Source organism: Rutilus rutilus (assembly GCF_951802725.1).
Source record: "Rutilus rutilus genome assembly, chromosome: 2".
NCBI lineage: Eukaryota > Metazoa > Chordata > Actinopteri > Cypriniformes > Leuciscidae > Rutilus > Rutilus rutilus.
Genome location: NC_140210.1, coordinates 41,326,972 through 41,353,877, shown reverse-complemented (window position 1 = coordinate 41,353,877; position 26,906 = coordinate 41,326,972). Strand labels below are relative to the sequence as shown.

General features: G+C 40.4%; 1 protein-coding gene across 3 annotated transcripts; it reads left to right on the top strand.

Moving 5' to 3' along the window:
* The first annotated feature begins 6,080 nt into the window (after window positions 1-6,080).
* Window positions 6,081-25,310, top strand: LOC311283307 (ovochymase). 3 transcript variants are annotated; one of them, XM_084397658.1, is made up of 20 exons: window positions 6,081-6,318; window positions 7,290-7,426; window positions 8,051-8,144; window positions 8,625-8,765; window positions 9,088-9,185; window positions 11,720-11,846; window positions 11,953-12,177; window positions 12,866-13,087; window positions 16,106-16,246; window positions 18,183-18,419; window positions 18,621-18,806; window positions 19,982-20,091; window positions 20,487-20,587; window positions 20,919-21,196; window positions 22,329-22,492; window positions 23,506-23,689; window positions 23,789-24,007; window positions 24,127-24,267; window positions 24,542-24,766; window positions 24,868-25,310. In XM_084397658.1, exons 1-20 carry the CDS (start codon window positions 6,192-6,194, stop codon window positions 25,014-25,016), a joined length of 3,306 nt encoding a protein of 1,101 aa, XP_084253784.1. In that variant the 5' UTR covers window positions 6,081-6,191; the 3' UTR covers window positions 25,017-25,310. The 3 variants fall into 3 exon arrangements, with proteins under 3 accessions (XP_084253784.1, XP_084253786.1, XP_084253785.1); XM_084397660.1 differs by lacking the exons at window positions 6,081-6,318; window positions 7,290-7,426; window positions 8,051-8,144 and adding an exon at window positions 8,394-8,476 and having other exon boundaries at window positions 24,868-25,144; XM_084397659.1 differs by lacking the exons at window positions 6,081-6,318; window positions 7,290-7,426; window positions 8,051-8,144; window positions 8,625-8,765 and adding an exon at window positions 10,882-10,918 and having other exon boundaries at window positions 9,086-9,185; window positions 24,868-25,144.
* The last annotated feature ends 1,596 nt before the right edge of the window (window positions 25,311-26,906 follow it).

Sequence of the window (26,906 nt, the reverse complement as noted above, 5' to 3'; positions counted from 1 at the left end):
GGGCAATCGGGCGGAGGCGTTACCCCTTCTAAGGCTTTCATAACCTTCGATTCGACCTCCCATCTGAGAGTGGAGACCACTAATGTCTCGGGTAAAATACACTCGGGAGTAGACGGGCGTTCGGATTGGTCAAAAATACGAGATAATGAATCGGGTTTGATGTTCTTGGAACCCGGGCGGTACGAGAGAGTAAAGTCAAAACGTCCGAAAAAAAGTGCCCACCGAGCCTGCCTAGAGTTGAGTCTTTTGGCGGTTCTGATATATTCTAGGTTCTTATGATCGGTCCAAACGATAAAAGGTACCCCTGACCCTTCTAACCAGTGACGCCACTCCTCCAGCGCTAACTTGACTGCCAACAATTCTCTGTTACCAATGTCATAGTTACGTTCTGCAGGTGATAAACGATGAGACAAAAACGCGCAAGGATGCATCTTGTCGTCTGTGGAAGAACGTTGGGAAAGAACTGCTCCTACCCCCACCTCTGACGCGTCGACCTCCACCACGAACTGACGTGATGGATCAGGGGCAACAAGGATGGGAGCCGAAACGAAGCGGCTCTTAAGTTTGGCGAATACAGCCTCCGCTGTATCGGACCACCTGAACGTCGTTCTGGGGGAGGTCAAGGCGGTCAGAGGTGCGGCTAGTTGGCTGAAGTTGCGAATAAAACGCCGATAAAAATTGGCAAACCCCAGAAACCTCTGTAGGGCCTTACGGGAATCTGGACTTGGCCAATCTATCACAGCCTTAACCTTGTCAGGATCCATACGCATTCCCTCAGACGAGACGATGTACCCTAGAAAAGGAACAGACTGTGCATGAAAAACGCATTTCTCCGCCTTGACAAAAAGCCCATTCTCTAGCAACCTCTGAAGCACTCGTCTGACGTGCTGAACGTGTTCCTGGAGAGAAGATGAAAAAATCAATATGTCATCCAGGTAGACATATATGAACTGGTCAACCATATCTCTCAGCACGTCATTGACGAGTGCCTGGAAGACCGCTGGGGAGTTGGACAGCCCGAAGGGCATGACCAAGTATTCAAAGTGCCCCCTGGGGGTATTGAACGCGGTCTTCCATTCATCGCCCTTCCTTATGCGAACCAAATGATAAGCGTTACGTAAATCCAATTTTGTGAAGATGGATGCTCCCTGTAACCGCTCGAAGGCTGAAGACATCAGCGGCAAAGGATAAGTATTCTTTACCGTGATGTTGTTCAACCCTCGGTAATCAATGCACGGTCGCAGAGATCCATCCTTCTTCCCCACAAAAAAGAACCCCGCCCCCGCTGGAGATGAGGAAGGTCTAATGAATTTGGATGCTAGAGAATCAGAAATATATTTCTCCATAGCCTCCCTTTCTGGAACAGAAAGTGAATATAACTTGCCTTTAGGCGGAGACTCACCTGGCACTAAGTCTATGGCACAGTCATAGGGACGATGTGGAGGGAGAGAAGCAGCACGAGACTTACTGAACACTTCTCTCAGGTCCTGGTACTCCCCGGGCACGTTAGACAAATTCACCGCCTCCTCCTGGAATACAGACACAGGAACAGACGTACACGCAGACACAAGACATGACTCATGACACGTATTACTCCACATAGAAACAGAATTGTGACCCCAATCGATTCTGGGATTATGTAAAGTGAGCCAGGGATGTCCGAGTACGATGGGTGCGAGAGGTGAGTCCATAAGGAGGAATGATATTGTCTCTGTGTGGTTGCCAGAAGTGATGAGAGTGATAGGTTCAGTGGAGTGTGAAATGTCAGGAAGTTGTTGTCCATTGAGAGCCTTGACAGAGATTTTGTACGGAAGAGGGGAAACCGGGATGTGAAGATGATGAGCCAGTTCTGAGTCCATAAAATTACCTTCTGCCCCCGAATCCAGTAAACCCTTGGTGTCGTGCGTGTGGGTTGCCCACCTTAGTCTTACCGGAAGGAGAGTAGCTGATGATGGTGATGATGAGGTCTTCTCGGCGGAGATCCCACCCGATAGTAGCCTCATTGTTACTACCGGGCTTGATCTTTTAACGGGCACGAGTGGATGAAGTGACCCGCCCTCCCGCAGTATAGACACAGTCCTTGGGACCTCCGCCGTTCTCTCTCCTCCCGGGAAAGCCGAGCTCTACCCACCTGCATGGGCTCGGGATCACAAACGGGGCTGACCGTGTCCAGGTTCTCAGAGCGCGGGTTCTCCATCCCGCGAAACGGAAGGTTCTGTTGGAAGCGACCCATTCTGCTCAGCCGAGCATCCACTCGCAGCGCCAACTCAAGTCCATTCAGACTGCGTGGAAGGTCCAGCATATAAATCTCCCTCTGGACACGGTCAGCCAACCCATGCAGGAAACGATCCCACTGCGCCTCCTCGTTCCATCGGCACTCTGCAGCCAGGGTGCGGAACCGGATGGAATATTCAGACACCGAGCCGTTACCTTGGTGGAGATCGGCGAGTAGTCTGGCTGCCTCCCTACCCGCCACCGCACGATCGAAGACCCTCCTCATCTCCTCGGAGAGTGCCTGGAACGAGGCGCAGCATGGATCTTGATTCTCCCACACTGCCGTTCCCCAGAGAGCCGCCTTGCCAGATAACAGCGTCAGCACGAATGCCACCTTCGACTGTTCTTGACTGAACGTCAGCGGCTGTAATGAAAAGTGCATAGAACATCGGGTCAAAAATGCTCTGCAAAACTCCGGTTCACCTGAATATCCCTCCGGTATCGGAAGTCTCGGTTCGCGCTGCTGGGGCGGCTCTGGTGGATTGGGCTGAACGGGCAGTGTGGGCGGCGCAGTGGGAACTCTTAGCTGTTGGAGTTGTTGGGTGAGCTCGGACACCTGCGTCACAAGCGCTTGCACCGCCCGACCTGTGTTGGCGATGCTCTCTTCCTGGGTGTCCATTCTCGCAATGCTTCGAGTCGCAAACTCGTCCCAACTCGTGGCGCCTGCTACATCCATAGATGGTCAGATCGTTCTGTAACGGATGACAGACAGGATGTATATGCAACAACGCTCTTTATTGAAAACACACAGATGGTCAGAAAACTCAGCACACAGATGGACGCCAGACAGCGGGACAGGTGGGCGGACACAAACGCAGGTGGAGTGGTGACGCAGGGACCTCGGTGGGCAACTGGAGCTGGTGCTGTAATCCTGAAGTGAACCCTCGTGAAGTGGTTGATGATCAAGTGAAGAGTGCAGGTAATCCAGGAAGACTCAACGAAGACAGGAAGATCCAAACGGCACAGGGAAACACAGGAACAGGCACGGGAAACACACCGGGAAACCACAACGATCTGACAACATGAGACACCAGTTACTGAGCTTATAAAGGGACATACAATTGAAACCAGCTGGCGCTACTGATCACTGATGATCAGTGACCACGCCCACAGACACACACACACACACACAACAGCACGTTAGACGAGAGAGAGACAGTGAATTCATGAACCGTGACACGTGTGTATTAAACTATTTTTTCTTTACAGAGTGACATTGCCATCTACCGGCCTGGCAGCAAATACAGCGTTTTTAATCATTTTTGCGGATCTGTGTGAACGGGAATCGTTTTGACAACATTGTCATCTGTACGCAAAAAAAAAAAAAAACGCAAAGAAAACACTTTTCTGCTTTTAGTACATCGTTGTCGTGTAAACGAACCCTTAATGAATTAATTTTGTTTATATTTTATTTTAATAACATTTTATGAATTAAGCAGCTTGTAAACATACTTTATCACTAGAAACTAGTATCATGCAATCATTTAAGCATTAATCATTATCACATAACCTTTCTCCTCCTCATATAGAACCTTTTTGGCATAAGTGTTTCTTAAAACGGAGTCAAGAACCCTAGGATTCTATATAGAACCTTATTCTTTTCTAAGAGTGGTATAGATGCATTTAAAATGATAACCTTATTTACATGAATAAAACTCAAAATGCGTAACAGTATCTATCAAAAATTGTTCTTGAGAGATAAAAACCTCTCCAATGACATGATAGCAGGTCATCCTATTGATAGCAGCTCTTTCCAGGTAATTCCAAGTGAGCAACACACAGTTCCTCATTATCTTTATGAGATAATGAAGTGCCACTCGGTGCAGAACTCTATGCAAACTTATTTTCTCTTCAGAATACCAGGAAGAACCTCAATGACACTCTTTTAAAGAGCAAGCCAGAAAGTGACACTGCCTTCCAAAGGCTCCTTCAGAACAAACCTCTGGTGGAGCGACTGAGCATATATGGGCCACTTCAATGAAAGCAGCTCTTTAAAAAGATCCTCTTTCATTCTCTCAGTTCAATGCCGGAGCAAACAGGCCTTGACAGTATGTGTGGCACAGCAAGCCGGTCTTTCTCTTCACTGTTGATTTTTTCTCACCAAATACAAAGTATTCAGTCAATTGCCGGCCCTTAGGGTGTTTATTTTTAGGGCACAATAGATCCAGGTATTTGTATGAACTAAGAAGTATTGTGTCCAGACATGCAGGAAAGTCTTAAAGGGATAGTTTTAGCCAAAAATAAAAATGTGTTTTCTTGCAATGACAGACAACGGCGTCCAAAACAACAGTGAACCGCAATGACTTTCCCATTAAATGGCTAAAAAGCACAGAGAGTATATGTTTATGAAATAAAGGTTAAAGGGGCTATATGTAAGAATTTTCATGAATTAATCACTTTTTATTGCCAATGTGTGAACAGCTTGTTCCGAAACTTTAAAAAACTAGCCCTTCCAAGATTTTCTAGGTTCTATGAATGCCTGTACACTGATTTTTATGTGAAGGACTCAGGACATTTTGCAGGGAAAATCAAATGGATGTGACGTTTATGCTCCCGAAAGCCTCTCTTCCTTTCTATGACACATGAAATTAATGCTTATAAAAAGTTCAGGATAATGCTAAAAGAGCCATTCTGTACTCTGATGTCAATGTGTCATGCAAATTATAAGAATGAATTCAAACTAGTGTCACATAGTCAGACATAATCTAGTCTCAAATATAGGCTTTATAATCAAACTATCAGTGCAATTTTAATTACCTCATCTGTCGACACGATGCCGGTGAATTGCAGAGCTGGTGAAAACTTCTAAGCAAAGAACGAAAAAGAACTTTGCCGTGAGTATATATCCTTGAATCACGTTCAGTCTCTTGTACGTTACGTGTGCACAAGAGTGAACATGTTGCTGGCTGCAGTACACCTAATGGCCACTGGTGTCGCTAATAACAAGTGTTCTGAATAGACCCTTTAATTATATAAAGGGATAGGCCTATTTCACCGCTGGAAAGATGAATGTGTATTTAAATTGGGTCATTTATGTAGTAGAAATGTGAAATTATTTTAGAAGTTGGTGCCTTCTTGACTGAGAAAAGCCAGAAATTGTATTTTTGGCTCATGTGGATGAAAGATAACAACTCCCAGAATGCACTGCCCTACAAGGCCACTCCCAAGCCACGCCTACCGGTTACAGAGGGCAATATCGGAAGAAATGATACAACTAGGCTACTAGTTGACTCGAAACTGAAAAGACGCCATTTTATCGTGAGATCCCCCTATGGGTGGGTTGAAAACATGCGGAACTAGCTCCTCCTACTGGCTGTAGTCTCTCGCCTCTGGACAAAAAAGCCTCCCATGATGCAAAATGACGATTTCTCCGTCATCGGAGTTATTTTTTCCAGACACACAATACAGAAATCTCTCGTCTCAGGGGGACATGAGGGAGGGAAGCACGGTCATTCGAAAATACTACCGGGTTTCTACTGATACAAAGCTTAATGCTAATCGGTGAAGTATCCCTTAACTAATTCATTTAAACTTCACAATCACTGCAGTATTAATAAACAAGAAGTCCACTAGTGGTCTACAACCAAGATACTTCTTATTTAGTTAATCATTTGAGAATGTAACCATTGCTTTCACTTACCTGATAAGCCTTCTTAGATAAAACCAGTATGATTTCCTAAATTTACAACCTGACCTGTCACACACGCAGTAAAATGCATCAAGGAGATATACTCGCAGAAATTGCTTTTTGTGGTATCGCACAGCCAACCCATCCGAGAGTAAAGTACAGCTCAACAAAGGTCAACACAACGTTATAAATATTAGACCATCTGTGAGGAGAACGTTAGTAAGTCAGCTTCGGCTGAAGACCATCACACTGTTTCTAGATTGGATAACGCTGAGGAACATCGGCACAAATGAAGTCCAAGAAAGGTCTGACAACACTAGAGAAGAGCCTGATCTTCCTATTTGTAGCCCTGACTGCAGTCACTATTGGACTTGTTGTGGTCTTTGTTATTGAGAAGAACAACTCAAGTCCAAGAGGTGGGTTACTGTTACTTCAAAGCTATTGGTCCAAATCCAGATATATTAAATGAAGATAATTAGTTTTGCACACTTACTTTGTTCTGACTTCCCCTCAGATATAAATGTAGATGTAAAATTTAAAGAATCTCAGTGGTAATAAAATACAGCAATAGAAATGGTATAGTTATTTATGATTATAAGGGCATATAATGTCAAATCAATAGACTTGATCAAAGCCACAAAGATGTTTACTTGATATACAACTAGTCCTGTAACGAATCTCTGCTTCTTCAAATTCACGAAAACAGCTTATTTATGTTAACACTTTTAATGAAATTCTAACCCAAATGATTTCCTTGCTCTTCTGATAAACTCTAACTATACAATAACTTTTGAATGATTAAAGTTATTGATAAAAACTTTAAATTACTTCTAAGCGCAACTACAATACGTTTGGTTGAATCACTCACTGGAACAACACTATTGTAAAATCTGTGCCATACAATTGCAGCATCCTCCTATTTAGAAAGCATCTAAAAGCGGCATCTAAATGTAAATTATGAAGTGAAACTGTATAATACTCTCAAAAATAGCTCTCAGAAGCTTCCTGTAATCAGAATGACATCTGGTGCACATTAATGTAAAAGTTTCATGCGATTTAAATTACTAAAGTATATCTAATTTGTTGCAACAGTTTCACTTAAAACTTACAATGTTTCACATGGGCTAACCATTACTCATAAGATAATTTTTGCATCACAAATGATGAATGCAGAGCAATATTATATAGGCCTATAGGTATTTATTTGGTACATACACACACATTATCCTTTCTTTTCAAATTCAGTTACCAGACTAAAACTGCATTATGTTCCACGAGGCTGAATCCATGAAATAGCTTCACCTGCGGGGTGCTGCTGAGGAAATGCAATCAATCTGTTTACACAGGCGATGTCAAATTCTATTCCTCGCTCTGTCTCTGTCCGCAGAGGATGAGATCGATACGGGATGTGGGAGTCTGCAGGAGCTGACGGCTTCCTCGGGGGAATTTTCCAGTGGGAATTACCCCAGCAGTTACGACAATGGCATGAGCTGCAGTTGGCACATCACAGTAGAAGCCAATAAGGTACCGGGCGACACTTAGCTCAGCTCATTAGCCGTTAGCTGCTCATTAGGACAGGCTTACTGTAAGATGACCTACATGGTTTTTCTGAAAGCACTTTGCACATTTATAGGGCTGTTTTTGTATATTTGTTTTATATTCGATTTTCAAGAATTATTTGAGCATGTTTTACAAGGAAATAGTATATTCTGTTTTTCAGCTTCAAAATGTCACGTTTAATTTAATGTGGCACTTCCTGTTTCTGTGTAGGCTAATTGTTTGTGAAATGTTCAACACTCTTAAAATGAAAGTTTCTTTTTCCATGGAATCTTTCCATTCCACAAAAGTTGTATATTTTTTTTTAATAGTGGAAAGGTTCTTTAGATTTTTTAAATGTTCCCCATCCTAAGAAAAAAAATTGGTTATTTTAAGAACTGATCACTGAAAGGTTATTTGGGCAACCAAATACAGTATTGTTATTCAATGGCATAGCTGTGAAAACACCCTTTTGGACCTTTATTTTTTTTAAAGAGTAGCAATGATACTAAATGAGTTGTTTCTACACCAAATTATTTTCAGTGTAATGGGACATAAATGTGTACCCTATTCATGGAAAATGAGTTCTCATGGTTTGTTTTCTTCCTCCAGGTGATCCATCTGTGGTTTGAAGACTTCTCTATAGAAGACTCCAATACATGTGAGGCCGACTTCATCACTCTCAAGGATGAACTCGGCACAATTGGTGAGTCTTCTGCTGAGGTTGGTCAAAACCATTTTTCTCTTCCCTGCAGAGAGTTAAAAAAAACTAATTCACTGCAAGTTAATCACCATTAGCGCAGAAGAGATCTGCCTGCATTTATTCCAGAGGGCATGAGGCAATTAACTTCTTACAGATTGACTGAATGTTACTGGTCACCATTTTTTGACTGTTGAGTTATTGCATATGCTGAGCATGTCCTGCCAGATTTTCAGTTTGAATGAGAGAGGACAAACACCAAGACAAAAACTGGCCACTCTACCTAAAGCAAAAGCGCTTTATTTTCCTGGGTATTCTAGTTCAGCGGTTCTCAACTGGTGGGTCACAACCCAAAGATGGAATATAAATTCAGATAACTATATAATCTTGACTAGTTTTAGCAAAATTATGAGAAAATGTAAGAGAAAATCTTTTTTTTGTTGATGTCAAAGGCTGTGTTCAGTAAAAACTGTCTTTTTCTTGCAGGGAAGTACTGTGGCTATTCAACGCCTAAACCAATAGTTGCCTTAGGAAACAGCATTTTTGTGTACTTTGACACCAACGACAGATACACAGAGAAGGGATTCAAAGCCCTGTACCGCGCTGTGGCCCCTGAGACGGCATCAGGTAATGACAATGAGAGATACATAATGACTTAATTACATAACAGTATTATTAACACAATGGAAGAACATTAGAGACTTAACAATGCCCGTCTGCTGCACCTTTCATTTCATCATTTAGTGACTGTATCTTACTCTGCCAGATACTGAGAGGCTGTTATAAGTGTCTCACTGCAGCTGACCTAGAAAGAGACGCAGCGCATTAATGTGTGTGTGTGTGTGTGTGTGCGCGTAACTGGGGTGTATTGGGAGGGGAGGGGGGCTGTCAGAATACCCTTTTGGTGTCTCTCTATGCAGCTAAATCTCTCTCGTTCCCATGCTTCTAGAAATAGTTGGGGCTGGTGGTGTTCTTCAAGGTGACCGTGGGGAGCTGTTGACCCCTGGCTTTCCCGCACAAAACTATGAGAATGGCGCACTCTACCAGGTGCTTCGAATGATCGATATGACCTCTACACCTGCTCTTGATTTATCACAAACTGTCTTTTTCCTGTTTGTTCTCTGGAGTCTGTATCTTTGTCCTTTTCCACCCACTATTCTATTGCTGTTCAATATCTGCTGCCTTAAAGGAATAGTTCACCCGAAATAATTCCTTTGTTAATAATTTGTTACACAGAACTTTATTATATTAATCAAAAATGCTTCACACCTTCACAAAATCCACACACCCAACCCAAAATCCACACATTTAACACCCTAAAAATGACATAACATTATTTATAATAAGTTTATTTGATTCACAGCTTATATAGTGTTTTGACCTCGACAACCCAACTGCATTTTACCGCAAACTTGCGACTAACGTTAGTTAATTTACTAAAGAAGGCACAATCGCTTGTTTGTTAAGGGTCGGGGCGGGACTCCAACATTAACACACTGACAACATTGTATTCAGAATATAAAATATTTTTTGATCTCGGATTATTTCGTTTTCATGGAGACAGACGCGGTGTGCACGGAGGGGAGGGGCTGTGTGTGTGTGTGTGTGTGTGAGAGAGATGCGTGAGTGACAGAGAGACTGAGGGAGAGCAGGGAAAGGAAATGCAGCTGAACGAATACGCTGCGTGTTTTAAATAGCGTAAAAAAAAAAAAAAGAATAACGAAACGCAATATGTGGCGGCCGGTGTTGATTCTGTGGCACACCGCCACAAATTAGTCTATGTGTGGGAAACACTGAATGAGGTTCATTCTCATGTTACGCAGCACGTTTGAGCTTCCTCAAGAACCAATGAGGTTCATTCTCGTATTACACAGCACGTTTGAGCTTCTGCAAGAACCAATGAGGTTCATTCTCATGTTACGCAGCACGTTTGAGCTTCTGCAAGAACCAATGAGGTTCATTCTCATGTTCCACAGCACATTTGAGCTTCTGCAAGAACCAATGAGGTTCATTCTCGTGTTACGCAGCACGTTTGAGCTTCTGCAAGAACCAATGAGGTTCATTCTCGTATTACGCAGCACGTTTGAGCTTCTGCAAGAACCAATGAGGTTCATTCTCATGTTCCGCAGCACGTTTGAGCTTCTGCAAGAACCAATGAGGTTCATTCTCGTGTTCCGCAGCACGTTTGAGCTTCTGCAAGAACCAATGAGGTTCATTCTTGTGTTACGCAGCACGTTTGAACTTCTGCAAGAACCAATGAGGTTCATTCTCGTGTTACGCAGCACGTTTGAGCTTCTGCAAGAACCAATGAGGTTCATTCTCGTGTTACGCAGCACGCTTGAGCTTCCGCAAGAACCAATGAGGTTCATTCTCGTGTTCCGCAGCACGTTTGAGCTTCCGCAAGAACCAATGAGGTTCATTCTCGTGTTACGCAGCACGTTTGAGTTTCTGCAAGAACCAATGAGATTTGTTCTCGCTCATCAAGCAGGTTTGGTTGATCTTCTGTTTATGTTCGCTGATGAATGTTTAAATGTGAATAAAAGCCTAAATTAGATCAGTTCATTATTTAAAGTGATCGTGTCTCTTTCAGAAAATGTAGACTAAACTGTTCAATTTATTTGGATTAGTTTTACGATCTCTTTTATGAACTTTTTGAAGCGTCTAAATGGTAGTTGCGTCAACTGTCAATGGATGGACAGAAAGCTCTCAGATCATCTAACAGATCTTCATTTGTGTTCCGAAGATGAACGAAAGTCCTACGGGTTTGGAACGATATGAGGGTGAGTAAATTATGACAGAATTTTCATTTATGGGTGAACTATCCCATTAAGGAGTGGCAAAAAAGGTCTCTTATCTTTTGTCTATTGTCAATAGTGTAGAAATCTATGAACAGCTTAAACAGAAATCACTTTCAAACCAAGCAGCTTTCTTTTGGTCAACACAGTGAATTCAAGTGACCAAAATCAGGTAACCTGATGCAAAATTTTGTGAATTCCTATTGAAATTAATAAATTTTCGCACGCATGAACTCGCATTCCCAGTTGATATGTAATGATTTCTCTTTGGACTACTTGAGGGAATCCCATGAATAAAATTTAATTTTTTAAACATAATGCATCCAGATTTTTTTTTTTTTTTACTTTGACGTTGATAAACAGCCAATCAATCACTGGCCAATAAAAATATAGTTCCATCATGTTTTTTTGACCAAATTTTATGAATAATGAATCCAGTGACAATCAAATTACACATACAGAGGAAATTTTGGGAGTTTGTGAGGAGTATTTGAAGATTGGTTTTGACATGATTGCTGGAAGCTTCCTCACAGTGCGGCTCCATCTGGCAGGATATTTACCCACATTAGCTAATCTACCGCCAGCCTTCAAGCCTTGACTTGAAACTAACTCAAGATGCATGAGAAAGCACAATTTCAATCACCAGCCCTGTCAGGATACCCAAATTGCATTTGGATCAGTCTATGTATTTTGCATTTGCTAAAGCAGTTTAATTGCACTGTAATCTAGTTATTCTAAGGTTAGGATTAATGTTAAATTAACTAATATTTTCATTATGTTGCCCAGTGGATGATACGCGTGCCTGATTGGGAAAAGGTCCGGCTAACATTCACAGCTTTTGACCTTGTCCCAGAATCATGTGGTGACTTTGTGGATGTCTATGATGACGCTTCAGATGGTGCCGCTCAGCTTGGTGAGATCTGACATTTACTGAATCCAAAAAGCATCCCTTTTCTCCACGGTGAACATCTGTGCTCTTGTTTTTATCTGCCAAAAAACATAAATCTCAATTACTGTAGGTCGTTTCTGTGGAAACAAGGTCCCGGCTCCGGTGTTGTCTAGTGGCAGTAGTATGGTGGTTCGTTTCAAGTCTGATTCGAGCGGGACTGCTAAAGGCTTCAGTGCAACCTACACCATAGCAAGTGCCCCACCGATTACAACCACACCAACAACCACCACCAAAACCACAACCACTGGACCAACAACCACTACACCTGTTCACACACCCACACCTGCCCCAGAAGGTATAAGTAAAGTCACAGTATTTTCAAAGAAACTACATCAATTCATCACTTACCTGATCATATTACATATTACAGGGCTGATGATCACTGAACCTCCTGCAGTCTAATGACTGTACTTTCAAATGACAGGAATACAAATGCTTTTCCACACCTAAAGAAGCATCTTACATCACACAAAAAAAAGTTAATTTAACGAAGCACCCATAATCAGGGAACTATGTAAGAGGGGTAAATTAATATGGCTTGTTGTGACAATCAAGGAGATTAAAATAAACAAATAATAAATTTATCTAATTATGGCATTAAAGGTTGACCCGGTAATTTTAGAACTTCCACACACATATATATGAATAAATGAATTACTAATATTAAGTTCTTCAAAATCATTAAAACTTTAGATTGAAGACTATTTTGGCAAATCTGAGCACAGTTTGAGACATTGTTGAGGATCTTATCTAAGAAGCAAAAGCCTCAGTTTGCTCTCCATTTAATTTAATTTCTCTCTAGGAAATTAACAGTTTAGGCATTTAAAGACATAAAGAGATAACAAGCACATTTTGCAGTGCCATCATCAAGCATGACATGCTTTCTACCCTACATGAAGCCAGATGATATTTAAAGATTGCAGGTCCTGATGAATTTCTTTTGAGCATTATTGTTCAGACAATAACACTCGCTCTCTGTTCAGACTCTGGCTGTGGGTCCCCCGGGAAGCTGTTCGGACGTAAAGGTCAGATAAACTCCAAGAACTATCCTCAGGCTTATCCTGCAAACTTGAGCTGCTCTTGGGACATCACAGTGGACGAGGGCTTTCTTGTCAAACTGCACATCACTGATCTGGCCACCGTGGGTGAAGCGGGCCAATGCGTCAAAGATAAACTCACCGTCATGGATAGTCAGCAGTCACTGGGTAAGACACGACTCGAAAAAAAGATACAAAGGATACTATAGATTTATGTTTAATAAATGATGCTTGCAAACTCTGGAACACCTTAGCAACACCCTGGAAACCACCCACAAGACCCAATTGCATCATGGCGGCGAGTTTTGCAAGGGCATTTCTTACAGAAAACATAAAAAAGTAATCTATAGTGCGCTCTAAACAATGTCTTCTATTTTTGCAATTGCCCGAATCTGCATTATTTAAACTGGGGTTAAAGAGGACCTATTATGCTTTTTTTACATTTTCAACTTTCTTTAGTGTATATTTGCTGTTTGAGCATGAAAAAGGTCTGCTAAGTTACAAAACACAAAGTCACTCCAAAGGGAGTTATTCTCTATATCAGTGCGCACTGTTTCTGAACTCCCTGAAACGCCTCGATTGAAGTCTCGAGTTTTCTTCCGGGAACAAACACGTCACACACTGGTCCAGCCGACCAATCAGAGCACATTGTGCTTTTCAGAAGGAGTGGCTTCATAGAGACAGGAAGTAAACAGTGCGTTACTGATACAGACTGAGAAGAGAGGTGCTGCAAAAATGTCAAATATGTGAAAAATAATGTGTTTTTTGAACATTTAAGCTTGAAAACCTATTCTACTACAGCCCAAAAACAAAATCAAGACTATGTAAAAGGGCGTAATAGGTCCTCTTAAATATGTGAACAGACTTGTCCTATTTATGTGACACATCTTCCAGTAATTTAATTGGATAAAACGTGTCAAGCCAACATAGCACTGTGCCAAAACGTGGCCTATCAGGGATGACCTTCGACTCTGTTTTTGGGCCCATATCTTACACTAAATGGCACTGCTGGCGCAAGAGTAGCTGGCGTTCTCATCGCTCTCTCTTATCCTTTGCACAAAGGGACTGTAAAAACTGATTATCATCAGTCTCAGCGAGGCATGAGCCAGCAGGCGAGCGCACTATAAATTACGGCTCCTTATTACTGAACATCAAACAGAGCTGTGAGCAGCTGATACGCTTATCTACAGCAGCTTTTCAAGGACTGCACGCCAGATACTGTCAATAAGTCCTGGTGCAGGTTGAGAAAGTGTGAGGGAAAAGACCAAAAGTTTGGGATGTTTGAACTACAAGAAAAGACAAAAAAAGGGCAAGTGTTTTTCTGCCTATTTGCAGAGCAGTGAAAGTGTAGAGGAACAGTACACCCCCTAAAATGTCACTTCATGTCTGTCCAAACCTGTCTGACTTACTTTCTTCCGTGGGACAAAAAAACCGAATTGCTCTTGTCCTTGCAATTACATTTTTTGTCTTAAAACAAGCACAATTATCTGCCAATGGCGTAAGAAATATTATCTTGTTTCTGTTTGAATTAAGATAATTTTTCTTGCCCCATTGGCAAATAACTTTGCTTGTTTTAAGGATAACTCACTTAATTTTTTTTTTATCTAGTAAAATGCGTCTTGATTTAAGAATGTTTTAGATATTTGGACTGGAAACAAGACAAAATACTAAGTAAGAAAGGCTGTTTTTTTGTTTTTTTGTTTTTTTGCTTTATGTATATATACACACACACATATATATATATATATATATATATATATATATATATATATATTTATATATATATATATATATATAGAGAGAGAGAGAGAGAGAGAGAGAGAGAGAGAGAGAGAGAGAGAGAGAGAGAGAGAGAGAGAGAGAGAGAGAATAAAACTATATTCCAAGAGATGAAGTCAGAAACAGACTTGTTTAAAAAAAAAAACAGATGGAAAGTTAAATTCCAATCACTTTTTATTATAAATGCATGGAAAAGAGTGACCAGTGCATTCTTTAAATAAAAAAAATCCATGCAATAAAAGAAAATTATTGCTAATTGTTTTAGGTCAACTATCAAACATCTGAACACAAGGGCTTTGAAATTCATTAAATGAATAAAAACAAGTTCAGTTTTGGTCCACCATGGACTGCATAGCTCATTTGTCTTGACATTGTGTCCTTACTTGGCTGTTGCAAGTGTGTATACTGTATGTGTGTGTTCTTCACATCACTTCTTTATCCTGGCTGTCAAGACGAATCGGTGTGTGAGTGTTAGTTCTGCTGACAGTCTGTATTACCCTGAAGATAGGAGTTGTACAAACAGTTTGAATGGAAATGCAAAACAAACCATGTTAACCTGAGCTACACAGTATATGAAATTCTTAATATTAATAATGAATTTGACTTGTATTGCAGGAATACTGATTAGCACACATGGCATGAGTTAATTTCTCTCCCATAATTAGATGCCATTCAACAAATGAAATAATCATTAACTTCGAATGAAATAATCATTATCTTCAAAATGAAATGGAGATGATGACTTCCTAAATGCCTTTTTGTACTATTAAATCTGAAGTGAGTGTTTTTTTAAATGCATAACAACTTGTAAACACAAAAGTTGCCATTGTTTATTACTGACGAATCAAATCTACATTAACAACAAAGCTTGCACAGGCCCATCGTTGAGTAAAAAAAGTATAGCTAGTATTATTTTCTATGTACCAATCAGAAACTGAACACAACTTACCTTAAGTATGTATGTACAGTCACAGAAACTTGTATTTCTTGCGGTGTATTTCGTTTTAAGAAATTAAAATATCAAACGGAAAACACGTTAAAAACAGACCGCTCTATTCATACAATTATGGTCTGAAAAGTCAATTCAAGGCAAATGGGAATCAGAATAGGACAGTCTTTATTATTATTATTATTATTATAAAGTTACAGTACCCAAAAATAGCCTGTTTATTTCTAAGAGCCAGGAAGGGGTGAGTCGTCTTGTGAAACGAAATGACAACTGTTGACGACTTGTTGATACAAGAAACTTTGACTAACATTGTAAGCGGACTTAAGTGCAATTGATGCAAAACCAGTAATTTCAATGTTCTGACTTTGGGCAATAAGATGCATAGTGATGCAGAAACTTTCTCTTTTATCTCTCTCTCTCTCTCTCTCTCTCTCTCTCTCTCTCTCTCTTTCTCTCAGGCACACACTGCGGGTTTGTTCTTCCTCCAGTTCTAATCAGTGTCAGTAACAACATGTCGCTGAGTTTCCAGTCAGATACTCGGCTGGCCGACCGTGGCTTCTCTGCCACATGGGAAGCTGTGTATCCAGAGGACCTTTCTGGTAAAACCCTTTACAAACTCATAAAGACATCTATCTACTCACACCTACGCGCACACACCTCGGATGAATCCTGCTGATGCAGCTGCGAGCGTTAACAGCCATCAGCAACCCTGTGTGTCTTGTGAGATTTTGTGTGTGTGTGTGTGTGTCCCATGGAGATTTTGAAATCCAGGTAATGAGGGTAGAATAACAATGCAGAATAACCATGGGAAAAGAGTGTGGCAGACACAGTCAAATCATTTAATCGTCCAATTTTAGCAATAATTTAATAATATTTTAGAAATCTAATTATATGTTGGAAATCTCATTTCAGAGATCTGTTGCACATCTCCAAACTGGAATAGTGCCGAATCGCTGAAATAAATACTCTGGCTGACACATTGGCAATTGAAAGAGCTATATTTCACAGTAAATATACACATTCCCGGATTTATGAAAAACATTTCCCCCTTCACCAGATGCTACACCCCTATAAAAGGAGAGGAAACCATCTGTAGTCATGCTGATTGACGCCTGCATTAACATGCATTGCAAGTGTTCACAGTTAAAGCTTGTCTCTATGACATATTCTACTTAGACTCACAGTCAATTCTGCTTGTAGTTTCCCTCTGCCTGTGCAGCGAACCAGAAATGTACAGAACAAAAAGATGGCCTTATATACAGTATACATTTTATACATCATTATATATACTTATACATTTTATACTGTACATGTATTTTTGCATTTTTAATATATATTATTTTAAATACAAAAATGCTGTTGAAGGGGATTTTTTTATGAAAGTCTTGATTTTGTTTTTGGGCTCTACTAGAATAGGTTTTCATACTTAAATGTTCATAAACACATTATTTTTCACATATTTCACATTGTTGCAGCACCTCTCTTCCCAGTCTGTCAGTAACGCTTTGTTTAGTTCCTGTCTCTATGAAGCCCCGCCTTCTGAAAAGCACAATGTGCTCTAATTGGTTGGCTGAACCAGTGTGTTGTGAATAGTCAACCACTTTGAGCATGTTTGGAAAATGTCACGCTCCTTACCATAACCACGAGTTTCAACACATTACTAACTAACTCAACCATTTTTGCATATATGCCTTGGGCGGGAATTATTTAAATTAGGGATATTGTGACGTGTTTGTTCCCGGAAGAAAACTGCCTTTGGAGTGAATTTGTGTTTAGTAACTTTGCAGACCTTTTTCATGCTCAAACAGCAACATTACGCACTAAAGAAAGTTGAAAATGTAAAAAAGCATAACAGGACCCCTTTAAGATCGTACAGACCATTGGCACCAATGGTCTCTACAATCTACTTAATCTGCGGTCACATTTACCATTGTTCGAATAAATTTCATGAGCGAAATCCAGTCATTTCAGTAGAATCTGCATGATCGAGTATTTTGCACAAGGGCAAAACATTTCCGCATGCAGACATCGCATCGGGTTCAAGTTTTTCATGCAAAATCACTGATTGATTAACCGAAATCTGATTGGTGTGAAAGCAACTTCTGTGCAAATGTTACTTCACGCATCACTATTGATAATGTGCAGTGGACCTTTTTTACTGGCAAAATTATGCTAATGCGGCCTCACCTTAATAAGGTTTACAAAGAGTTAAAAAAAATGCAGCCCTGTACTGAGGAAAAACAGCTAGGTTATCCCATCGTCATTGGGACAAAATATGTTTGTATAAAGTTAAATAATAAAAAAAAATTCTCAATTCACCTGCCACTGGCAGGTCTGGCAAAAAGTTAATTCTGGACCATGGTGACATGGACCTGGGGCTAAATCTTGAGATTCCATGTACAAGCTGACTTCTGCTATAACAAGACACAATTTCGTGACATTTTGCTTGGTTGGAACAATTCTACCTTTACCTGTCACATTTTATAGCCGTGAGTCTGTCCGAAGGCACCAACCCGCACTTATGATGTCCTGCAGATATCCAGGGATGTGGAGGTTTCTCACAAGAGGAGACAGGCATCATCAAATCTCAAAACTGGCCCATGAACTATCCAGCTAACAGCATGTGTCTATGGACCATACGCCACCCCAAGGGGAAGACCATTAAATTGACGTTCACTGATTTTGACGTGGAAGAGGCTGGCATCCTTTTCGGCCAGTGCAATGACAACGTGGTCGTCTACGACGGAACACGACCCGGAGCAAAAAAATACGGTGAGCAAGGACAAGGAATGCTTTGCAAGGACGCCTGTTTATGAGAGCCTTTAAATCAGTTAAAACTGTGACATATTTATAACCTCCATTCAGTCAAACCAGACATATGTTTATAATTTACCGTCCACTAAAAGGGTAGGACTTGCATGCTTTTAAGGGCTATAGAAGGCAATACATTCAAATAAATTGACTTTCCTACAGGCCCCTTCTGTGGCTCCAAAACGCCTGCTGTCATCGAAAGCACAACAAATGAACTTGTGATACGTTTCCATGCCGACTTTTTCATTGAGGGAAAAGGTTTCCGTGCTCACTGGACTGCCGATTCTACCTTACCTACCCCTACCGAACCTCCGGTGCCGCCCAACCCATGGGACGACATCACTATAGGTATGAGCAAAAGCATTTCAGAATGAGATTTATTGGCAAGTAAACATCATTTCCAGCTAATATAAATTAATACATAATATAAATCAAGAGCTGATCATTCTAACCAGATATTGCATGTCTGTATTGTCACATAGTAGTTGGACATTCTACCTGGGCTAGCAATCACCAAGAACAGCTTAGCAAACACCCACCAATGCCTTTGCAACCACCAAAACTGCATAGAAAATGCAGATCATTCCTACAGTTTGGAAGATTTTATGTTTCCATGAAACAATACTGCATCAATTTTCATGCCACTTGTATGCTGGGACTAAAAGATCCCATGTACAAGCTGACTTTGCTATAACAAGATATTTTGCTTGGTTGGAACAAATCCACCTTTAACAGTCACATTTTATAGCTGTTACTCTGTCCGAAGGCACCAAACCGCACTTATGATGTCCTGCAGATATCCAGGGATGTGGGTATGATTAGTACCTTAGAATAATTATTAAAATCCCCCTCCCCCTCCCAAAAAGAAAAAAAAACGAATAAACGAATAAAAAAAAACGCATTCTCTTTGCCATAAAACACAATTAATTGTTATAAATGTTTTTTTAATGTGTAAAACCATTTATTTTATGTCCCAACTCAAGTTCACCTTGTTACATTGGTGCTACTTGCCCTTTAAAATTGTTAGCATATGCCCTAAATCACATGACTTGCTAGAAGTGACATCATTTCTTTGGAGGGAAATTTCCAGGGTTGTGGAACAAGGTTGTTTCCAAAATCGCCCCCTATACCCTTAAAGGAATAGTTCACTTAAAAATGAAAATTCTGTCATCTTTTACTCACCCTCAAGTTGTTCCAAACCTGTATGAGTTTCTTTCTTCTGCTGACCACAAAAGAAGATATTTTGAAGAATGTCAGTAACCAGACAGTTGACGGACCCCATTGACTTTTTTTCCCTACTTTGGAAGTCAATGGGGTCCATCAACTGTCTGGTTTCCCTGGAAACATGGTCAAAATTTTACAAGCACCACTCACATTTTCAATATATTCCTGTGCACTACCAAAATATCCTTTGGAAACTCTGGTCTATTTTTCTGGGTAACTTAGAGCGAAGGTAATTGACAGCTGAAATCATTCGGCATGATAGAAATCTCCTCAGATAAAGCCTTCATCTGAATGCACAGACTGGCCTGAGAGCTGTGGGCAGCCCGCGATCCCTCCCGCTGTCAACACTCGCATAGTCAACGGAGAACCTGCCAATCCTCACTCCTGGCCATGGCAAGTGTCCATGCAGGTACGGTTAAGCCTTCGCCCAATCTCACATCCGTCCCCGAAGAGATTTCAGATGTCTTATATGACAGGAAAGTTAATGTTTGTCGATTTATCTTATTAAAGATAAAATGATGTTTATTCAAAGCTAATGATATGTGAAATGAAATAAGATATTACCAGGTTTAGTGTGCTTGAGGTCAATTATTAGTTCAGCTTGTTGCTGTTATCATCATGATTGTTAGTTATGTTTGCTAAAGGAAGCATCAATATTAATATTGGTTTTACTAAGAACAAGGGATTTGAACAAACCTCTAACCTAAGTATTATACTGCGTAACTCATCTTGCACTGTTTGTATAAAAAAAGTACAATCATTATAATATAATATCATTTTTATTCTCATGCATGTTTATTGAAGGTTTTGCGTGACTCAGAGCCTTCACCTAAGTTGGGTCATACATGTGGTGGAACGCTCATCCATAAGAACTGGGTCCTGACAGCTGCTCACTGCTTCATCAGGTTACAAAAAATGATTTCATTCTCTGATATTTATATATAACATATCTATGTATCTATCCATCCATCCATCCATCTATCTATCTTTGAAAGAGACTCTTCTGCTCACCAAGGCTGCATTTATTTGATCAAAAATACAGTAAAAACTGTAATATTGTGAAATATTATTAAAATTTTAAATAACTGTTTTTTTATTTGTATATATATTAAAATGTAATTAATTCATGTGATGGGAAAGCTGAATTGAGCATCATTACTCCAGTCTTCAGTGTCACATGATCCTTCAGAAATCATTCGGATATTCGATGTACGTGTGTGTATCGATTTTTATCAGGTATGCCGATGAGCTGCAGCGCTGGAAAATGTGTTTAGGGAAACACAACCTGACCTTCTCTGAGCCAACCGAGCAGTGCTTTAACGTGCTTGGCATCTATCGCCACGAGGGCTTCCAGTACCCAACTGTGCCAACCGTGGAGTTTGATATCGCCCTGGTGCGACTGGATGGAGAGGTGACACCCACCGACTACATTCATTTCGCCTGTCTGCCTTCAGTTGAGGAGGTCCTGCCCGGGGGCAAAAGATGCTACGCCACCGGCTGGGGAGATGAAACAGGTTAGTTTACTCAGTTTAACCGCTTGACATTGTTCTGTGAATTATAGTAATTCCACTGAATTATAAAGTTTTGTGGTGGTTTTGCTCATTTAAAACTGCTGTAAGTGGTTTTATTTACAGCACATAAAATGTATCGTACTTGGCAGCACTCCAAAAAACTTTTTTTGTATTGCGTTTTGGGGAGGACTTCCTGTTTGTGGGTAGTTCACGACACGTCAGGAGGTAAAAGGTTGTCAGTTTCAGCAGCTCAGCAGCTGGTTGATGTCTTCTCTTTATTTAACATTATTGATGGGAAAAAATCTTTATCCTCTGATAGTCATTAAAAGTGACTGTGTTTCAAAGTCATTATAATAAATAAATAAAATAAATCTTATTGTATTTAAAATAAAAATGTAAATAATAGTATCAAAATCATTGTCATTGTTAAATAAAGCTAAAACTATAGATAAAAAAGAAATTATTAATATTTTGAATACACTTATTTATATTTTCTGTATTTTTTTTATTCTTATGTGCTTTCTTTTTTAATTGATTTCATTTTATGTCAGTTTCATTTCAATTAAAGAATTTTATTTTTAACTGTTTTAGTTTTAGTTAACAATATCAACACTGGCTGAAATAAAATATAAATATTAAATTAACTTAAAAAAATGTAAGGTGCCTTGGACAATTGGTTTAATTTTATTATATTATAGTAGATGTTTTGTCAGTCATGGATTTTTGGTGGGGTCTTATTTTTCTGTCTGCTACAAGAAGCTAATATTATAGAGTGATCTGTCTCAAGGTGTTTTTTACGCTCAGGCGATTGGATACTTTTTCAACATCCCCATCTGAATTTGATTTATAAACATATTTGCCCTGATGTATAAAAACAGGCACTAAAAACATACAGATCCTACATATCCAATATATACGCACTGGCCCACATATCTGACAGTCCCGACTCCCGATAGTCCCCAAGACTCTGGAGTGATTGCTCCCTCTGCTGTGCAGTCTTGATAATGCATCCTAGAATGCACAATCATATTAGGTTAGATTAGAGTCCTTATTTATCTTCCAGTGACCAGCTACCTCTGCAGTGTGAGACAATAGGTAAAATAACTACTAATACATAATGACATCTTGCCCACAGGTAACTCCACTGCTCCTAAAGTCGCTGAGGCATTGAACCAGGTGGCCCTGCCGGTAGTGCCGTTCGACACCTGTAAACGCATGGACTACTGGTGGTTCCAGGTCAAGACCTCCATGATCTGCTGCGGCTACACTTTACCTGATGAGCTGAAATCTGTATGCCAGGTATGGAATGTTTCTGAGATGAAGTACAGTTAACATGTGTTGTAATTTTATTAATTGGCCATTTCCAACTCTAATTTGTGCAGATTGTCTTACTTATCCAATATATACTAAACACTCCAAATATACTGATATTTGTAATTATGCTACCAATACCAAATGAAAGAGCAGAACAAACAACAAACCAACCAAAAACATTCTACAAAAATGTTTGTTGCTTATGTAACCGGTCCTACCTGACCCACTGCGACTGGGATTGAGAGCATAAGAGGCTGGTGCGCTAACAAGGATGCTAAAGACCGTAGTCTCTAGCGTCAGTTGCTAGTGCGCCTCTTGAGGCCAGGGGAGTGAGGTTTACACGCACAGCTCTTACTAGCTTACCTCCGTTACACTCACCTCCCTAAACCTTACTCCCACCCGGGTCACCGCACCAAATTTAACCAATCCTACCTGATTCGAACCGCTGTCTCCAGATGGGAGGCGGGCATGCTAACAAGGATGCTAAAAACCGCAGTCTCTAGCGTCAGTCGCTAGTATGCCTCTTGAGGCCATGGGGTGAGGTTTACATGCGCAGCTCTTACTAGCTTTCCTCCATTACACTTACCCCCCAAACCTCACTCCCATCTGGGTCACGGCACCAAATTTAACCAATCCTACTTGATTCGAACCGCTGTCTCCAGATGGGAGGCGGGCATGCTAACAAGGATGCAAAAAACCGCAGTCTCTAGCGTCAGTCGCTAGTATGCCTCTTGAGGCCATGGGGTGAGGTTTACACGCGCAGCTCTTACTAGCTTACCTCCGTTACACTTACCCCCCAAACCTCACTCCCATCTGGGTCACGGCACCAAATTTAACCAATCCTACTGGATTCGAACCACTGTCTCCCACATGGGAGGCGAGTGCGCTAACAAGGACAGTCGCTAGCGTGCCTCTTAAGGCCAGGGGAGTGAGGTTTACACACACAGTTCTTACTAGCTTGCCTCCATTACACTCATAACATTCATTTAATGTGATAGGGTGACTCGGGTGGACCCCTGGTATGCCAAGACAGCCCCTCGGCCCCTTGGGAGGTGCATGGAATCACTAGTTTTGGTCCAATCGGCTGTATCTTTGATAAGAAGCCCAGCGTCTTCACTCGTTCCTCTGCCTACCTGCCCTGGATTGAGAACATCATTCGCAAAGACATCTATGACCTCATCGGTATGTTTGTTAACATCGCTGGTCGGGAGAATCTTGATTCTTGAGGAATCAGTTGAAGATTTTAGAGTGGATTTTAAAAAGCATTCTCTTTTTCTTAAGGTTCTGGTTGTGGCGGACTGAAGGATCTGGTTGGCTCGGAAGGCATGCTGGCATCAATGGATCATCCATATAGTTACAGTAACAGAGCTTCCTGCCGATGGAATATCCGTGTGCCCACAGGGAAAAACGTCTATCTTCACTTTAGCAACTTCTCCCTAGAGGATACATCACTTTGCCTCAATGACAAAGTCACTCTCAGTGATGACATCGGCACTTTAGGTAGCCATATCCCATGTGGCATATCCAAATATACTAGTGTGCTCTTAGGTGGGCCGCCGTAGTGTTTAGGGAATGTGTATGAGATATAATATACTGTGTATCCTGCCTTTTTTTCTCAGGCACCCACTGCAGCACATCTCCTCCGAGAGATCTAGTCACGGCTGGTGACACACTGACTATCAGTTTCTCCTCCAATGACAAAATTGTGGACTCAGGGTTCAGTGCCGCATGGAAAGCAGTGGATCCTACTGACATAGAGAGTGAGTGAAAAAACAAAACACTTCTTTACCCTCTGAGAGAATATTGTCATTCCATTGAATACATTTTATGTTAAAGATTTGGGTTATGGTCAGTGGTGTTTACTAAGACAAGCGTCAGTATTACTGTTGATCAAATTTCATTTGAGCAAACCACTAACACCATAGCAACTGTATAACAACCACTCAAAACACCCATGTAAAAGAATATATTCAAAATAACATCACTTCTTCTCATTTCCAAACTTTGGACCACCTTTTGTCTGTACATCTCCAGCTGCTGTTGGTTGCGGTGGGCTCTTCACCAGTCAAAAGGGGGATCTCCAATCACCCAACTGGCCCAGTGAGTACCCAAGCCAAGCAGTGTGCACCTGGACTATCCACATCCCCTCGGCCACTGGAATCCATATTGTCTTCACTCAGTTTGAACTGCAGGCTGTTAGTTTGCTGGGCCAGTGTGTGGATTATGTGGAGGTCTTTGATGCTGCTGGGTCGTCACAAGGTTTGATTATATACCATAGCATAGTTAATCAATATTTTGTTGATTTTATAATCAGCTGCATTTTCCCACTGTCATATTGCGTCCTGTTTTTTTCCGTTCAGGCAAATTTTGTGGCTCTATCCCACCATCTTTAACTGTCAATGGGGACAAGGCCACCATCCGCTTCCTCAGTAATGATGCTAACCAGAAAAGGGGTTTTCAAGGACACTGGACCACCAATCCTGCTGGGTTTTTTTTAAATTACATCTAAAGTGGGAAAGAGCGGTTGTGCGACTGACTGTGCAAAAAGATTCAACAAGAAATCTGAGCTATTTCTTTACAGACTACCGAAAGCTACAGAAAAGAGAAGCAAGAAACAACTGGAGTCCAGGCACCAAAATGTGGATTTGCAGTTGCCATTTTTGTCAGATATGTTGTAGTTTGGGGTAAAATCATACCCTAGGCTATCTTTTCTATTGACAAGGCATGAATTAAATATTTACCATATTATATTCTGTGTAACTGTTTTAGTTTGTGTCAGTGTTTATTAAAAACTTCCATTATGATGAGCCTTATTTGTGTTCAAGAGGGTGGTTAGATAACGTTGGCTAGCCAATCATTTTTACTTCTGGAACCCGACTTGCACTCTATGAAGACCTCACCAATGACATCGCCCTGATGCGATTGGCCAAAACAGTTACCCAAGATCAGGCCCAAACCCGAGTCTGCCAGAGATGTTGGTTACGTAACAGGCATGGGGAATGAGAGAGGTCAGAGGAACAATGACCTGTTCATCTGAGTTGATTGATTTAGTTGAGCATCTGTTGTCATTTGTTCTAGTTGCTATTCAGTGATTAGTGAGCATCAGAGAATATTAATGATGCATTTGTTGTGAAGGTAATTAAGATGCAAATGCTGGGTTATACTGTGCCTTTTCACCTTGAAGAAAACCCTTCTGAAATTTCAAGCAGTACTTGGGCTAATAACTATTAATCATGTGTGTTTATTTCACTTATGTATTTGAATTGAATATAACATTTCCATCCATTTGTATTACACACAAAATAATAATAATAATAATTAAACTTAATGTGATGCATAATTGTCAGTCACACATAAATAAAACAGGCAAGATTTCTGCACTCAAAAAAATTAAAAATAAAATCATAGTCTATTTGGTTTTATTTAAATAATCATATTTTCAAAATGCATTTATTCAGATTTCTGAGAATCGGCATAAATCTGTTAAAAAATATGAACATGGTTAAAGTATGGTTAGCATATTTAGTTCATTAAAATGTATGAGATTGTAACAATTTGGATTTATTGATGATAATCCTGGTTATTGAGTATTTAAAACACATTTAGTTTATTAGTGTAGAAAAATATGCATCACATATAAGTTTATTAGTTGGTTTATGTTAGTATAATACAAATGGATGGACATTTTGTATCCAATTCAATTACATAAATCTTAATTTTAGATCTAAATATTTTTTGAGTGTGGTAATGTATATTATTTTCTGTCAATGGACCTCCTCGAATCAACCTGCATGCTTGAGCACAAGCATGAAAAGCTATTGTATGAACAAACTTTGTAATGCCCTTCAGGTGTGCTAATGCTTAACTGGAAATGTCATTTTAAATTCTGATATTGTACTTCCTTATAGTGGTTCCTGCTCCTTATTTCACACTCTAAACAATCTCTTCTTTTACCTATGGGGTAGTCGAGGCCTAATGGTTAGAGAGTCAGACTTACATGAAAGTTGCAGGTTCGATTCTCAATACCGGCAGGAAATTACTGATGTGTCAGAATTCACAGTACTAAAAAGAATAAGCAAAACGACCTACTACTTCCGGCGAGATTCTGAAGTGTGCAAGCGATGGAGGATTTGGGAATGGCAGTGAAGCGACGCAACTGACCCTGGTAGGTCACATGATAATGACAACATGGCGAATGTAGTATCTTACATTCCGATTACATGTATACTACACACACTCATAATATATAACATACTTTTTTAGCAGTCGCGAAGTAATTACTTATTCAAAATAAGTACCTACCTCTGATCTATATGTCATTCTATATAGATCAGTGGTACCTACTCAAGAGTAGGCTATGCGATTCTGGACGCAGCCATGGCGTAAGGACAAAAAGTAA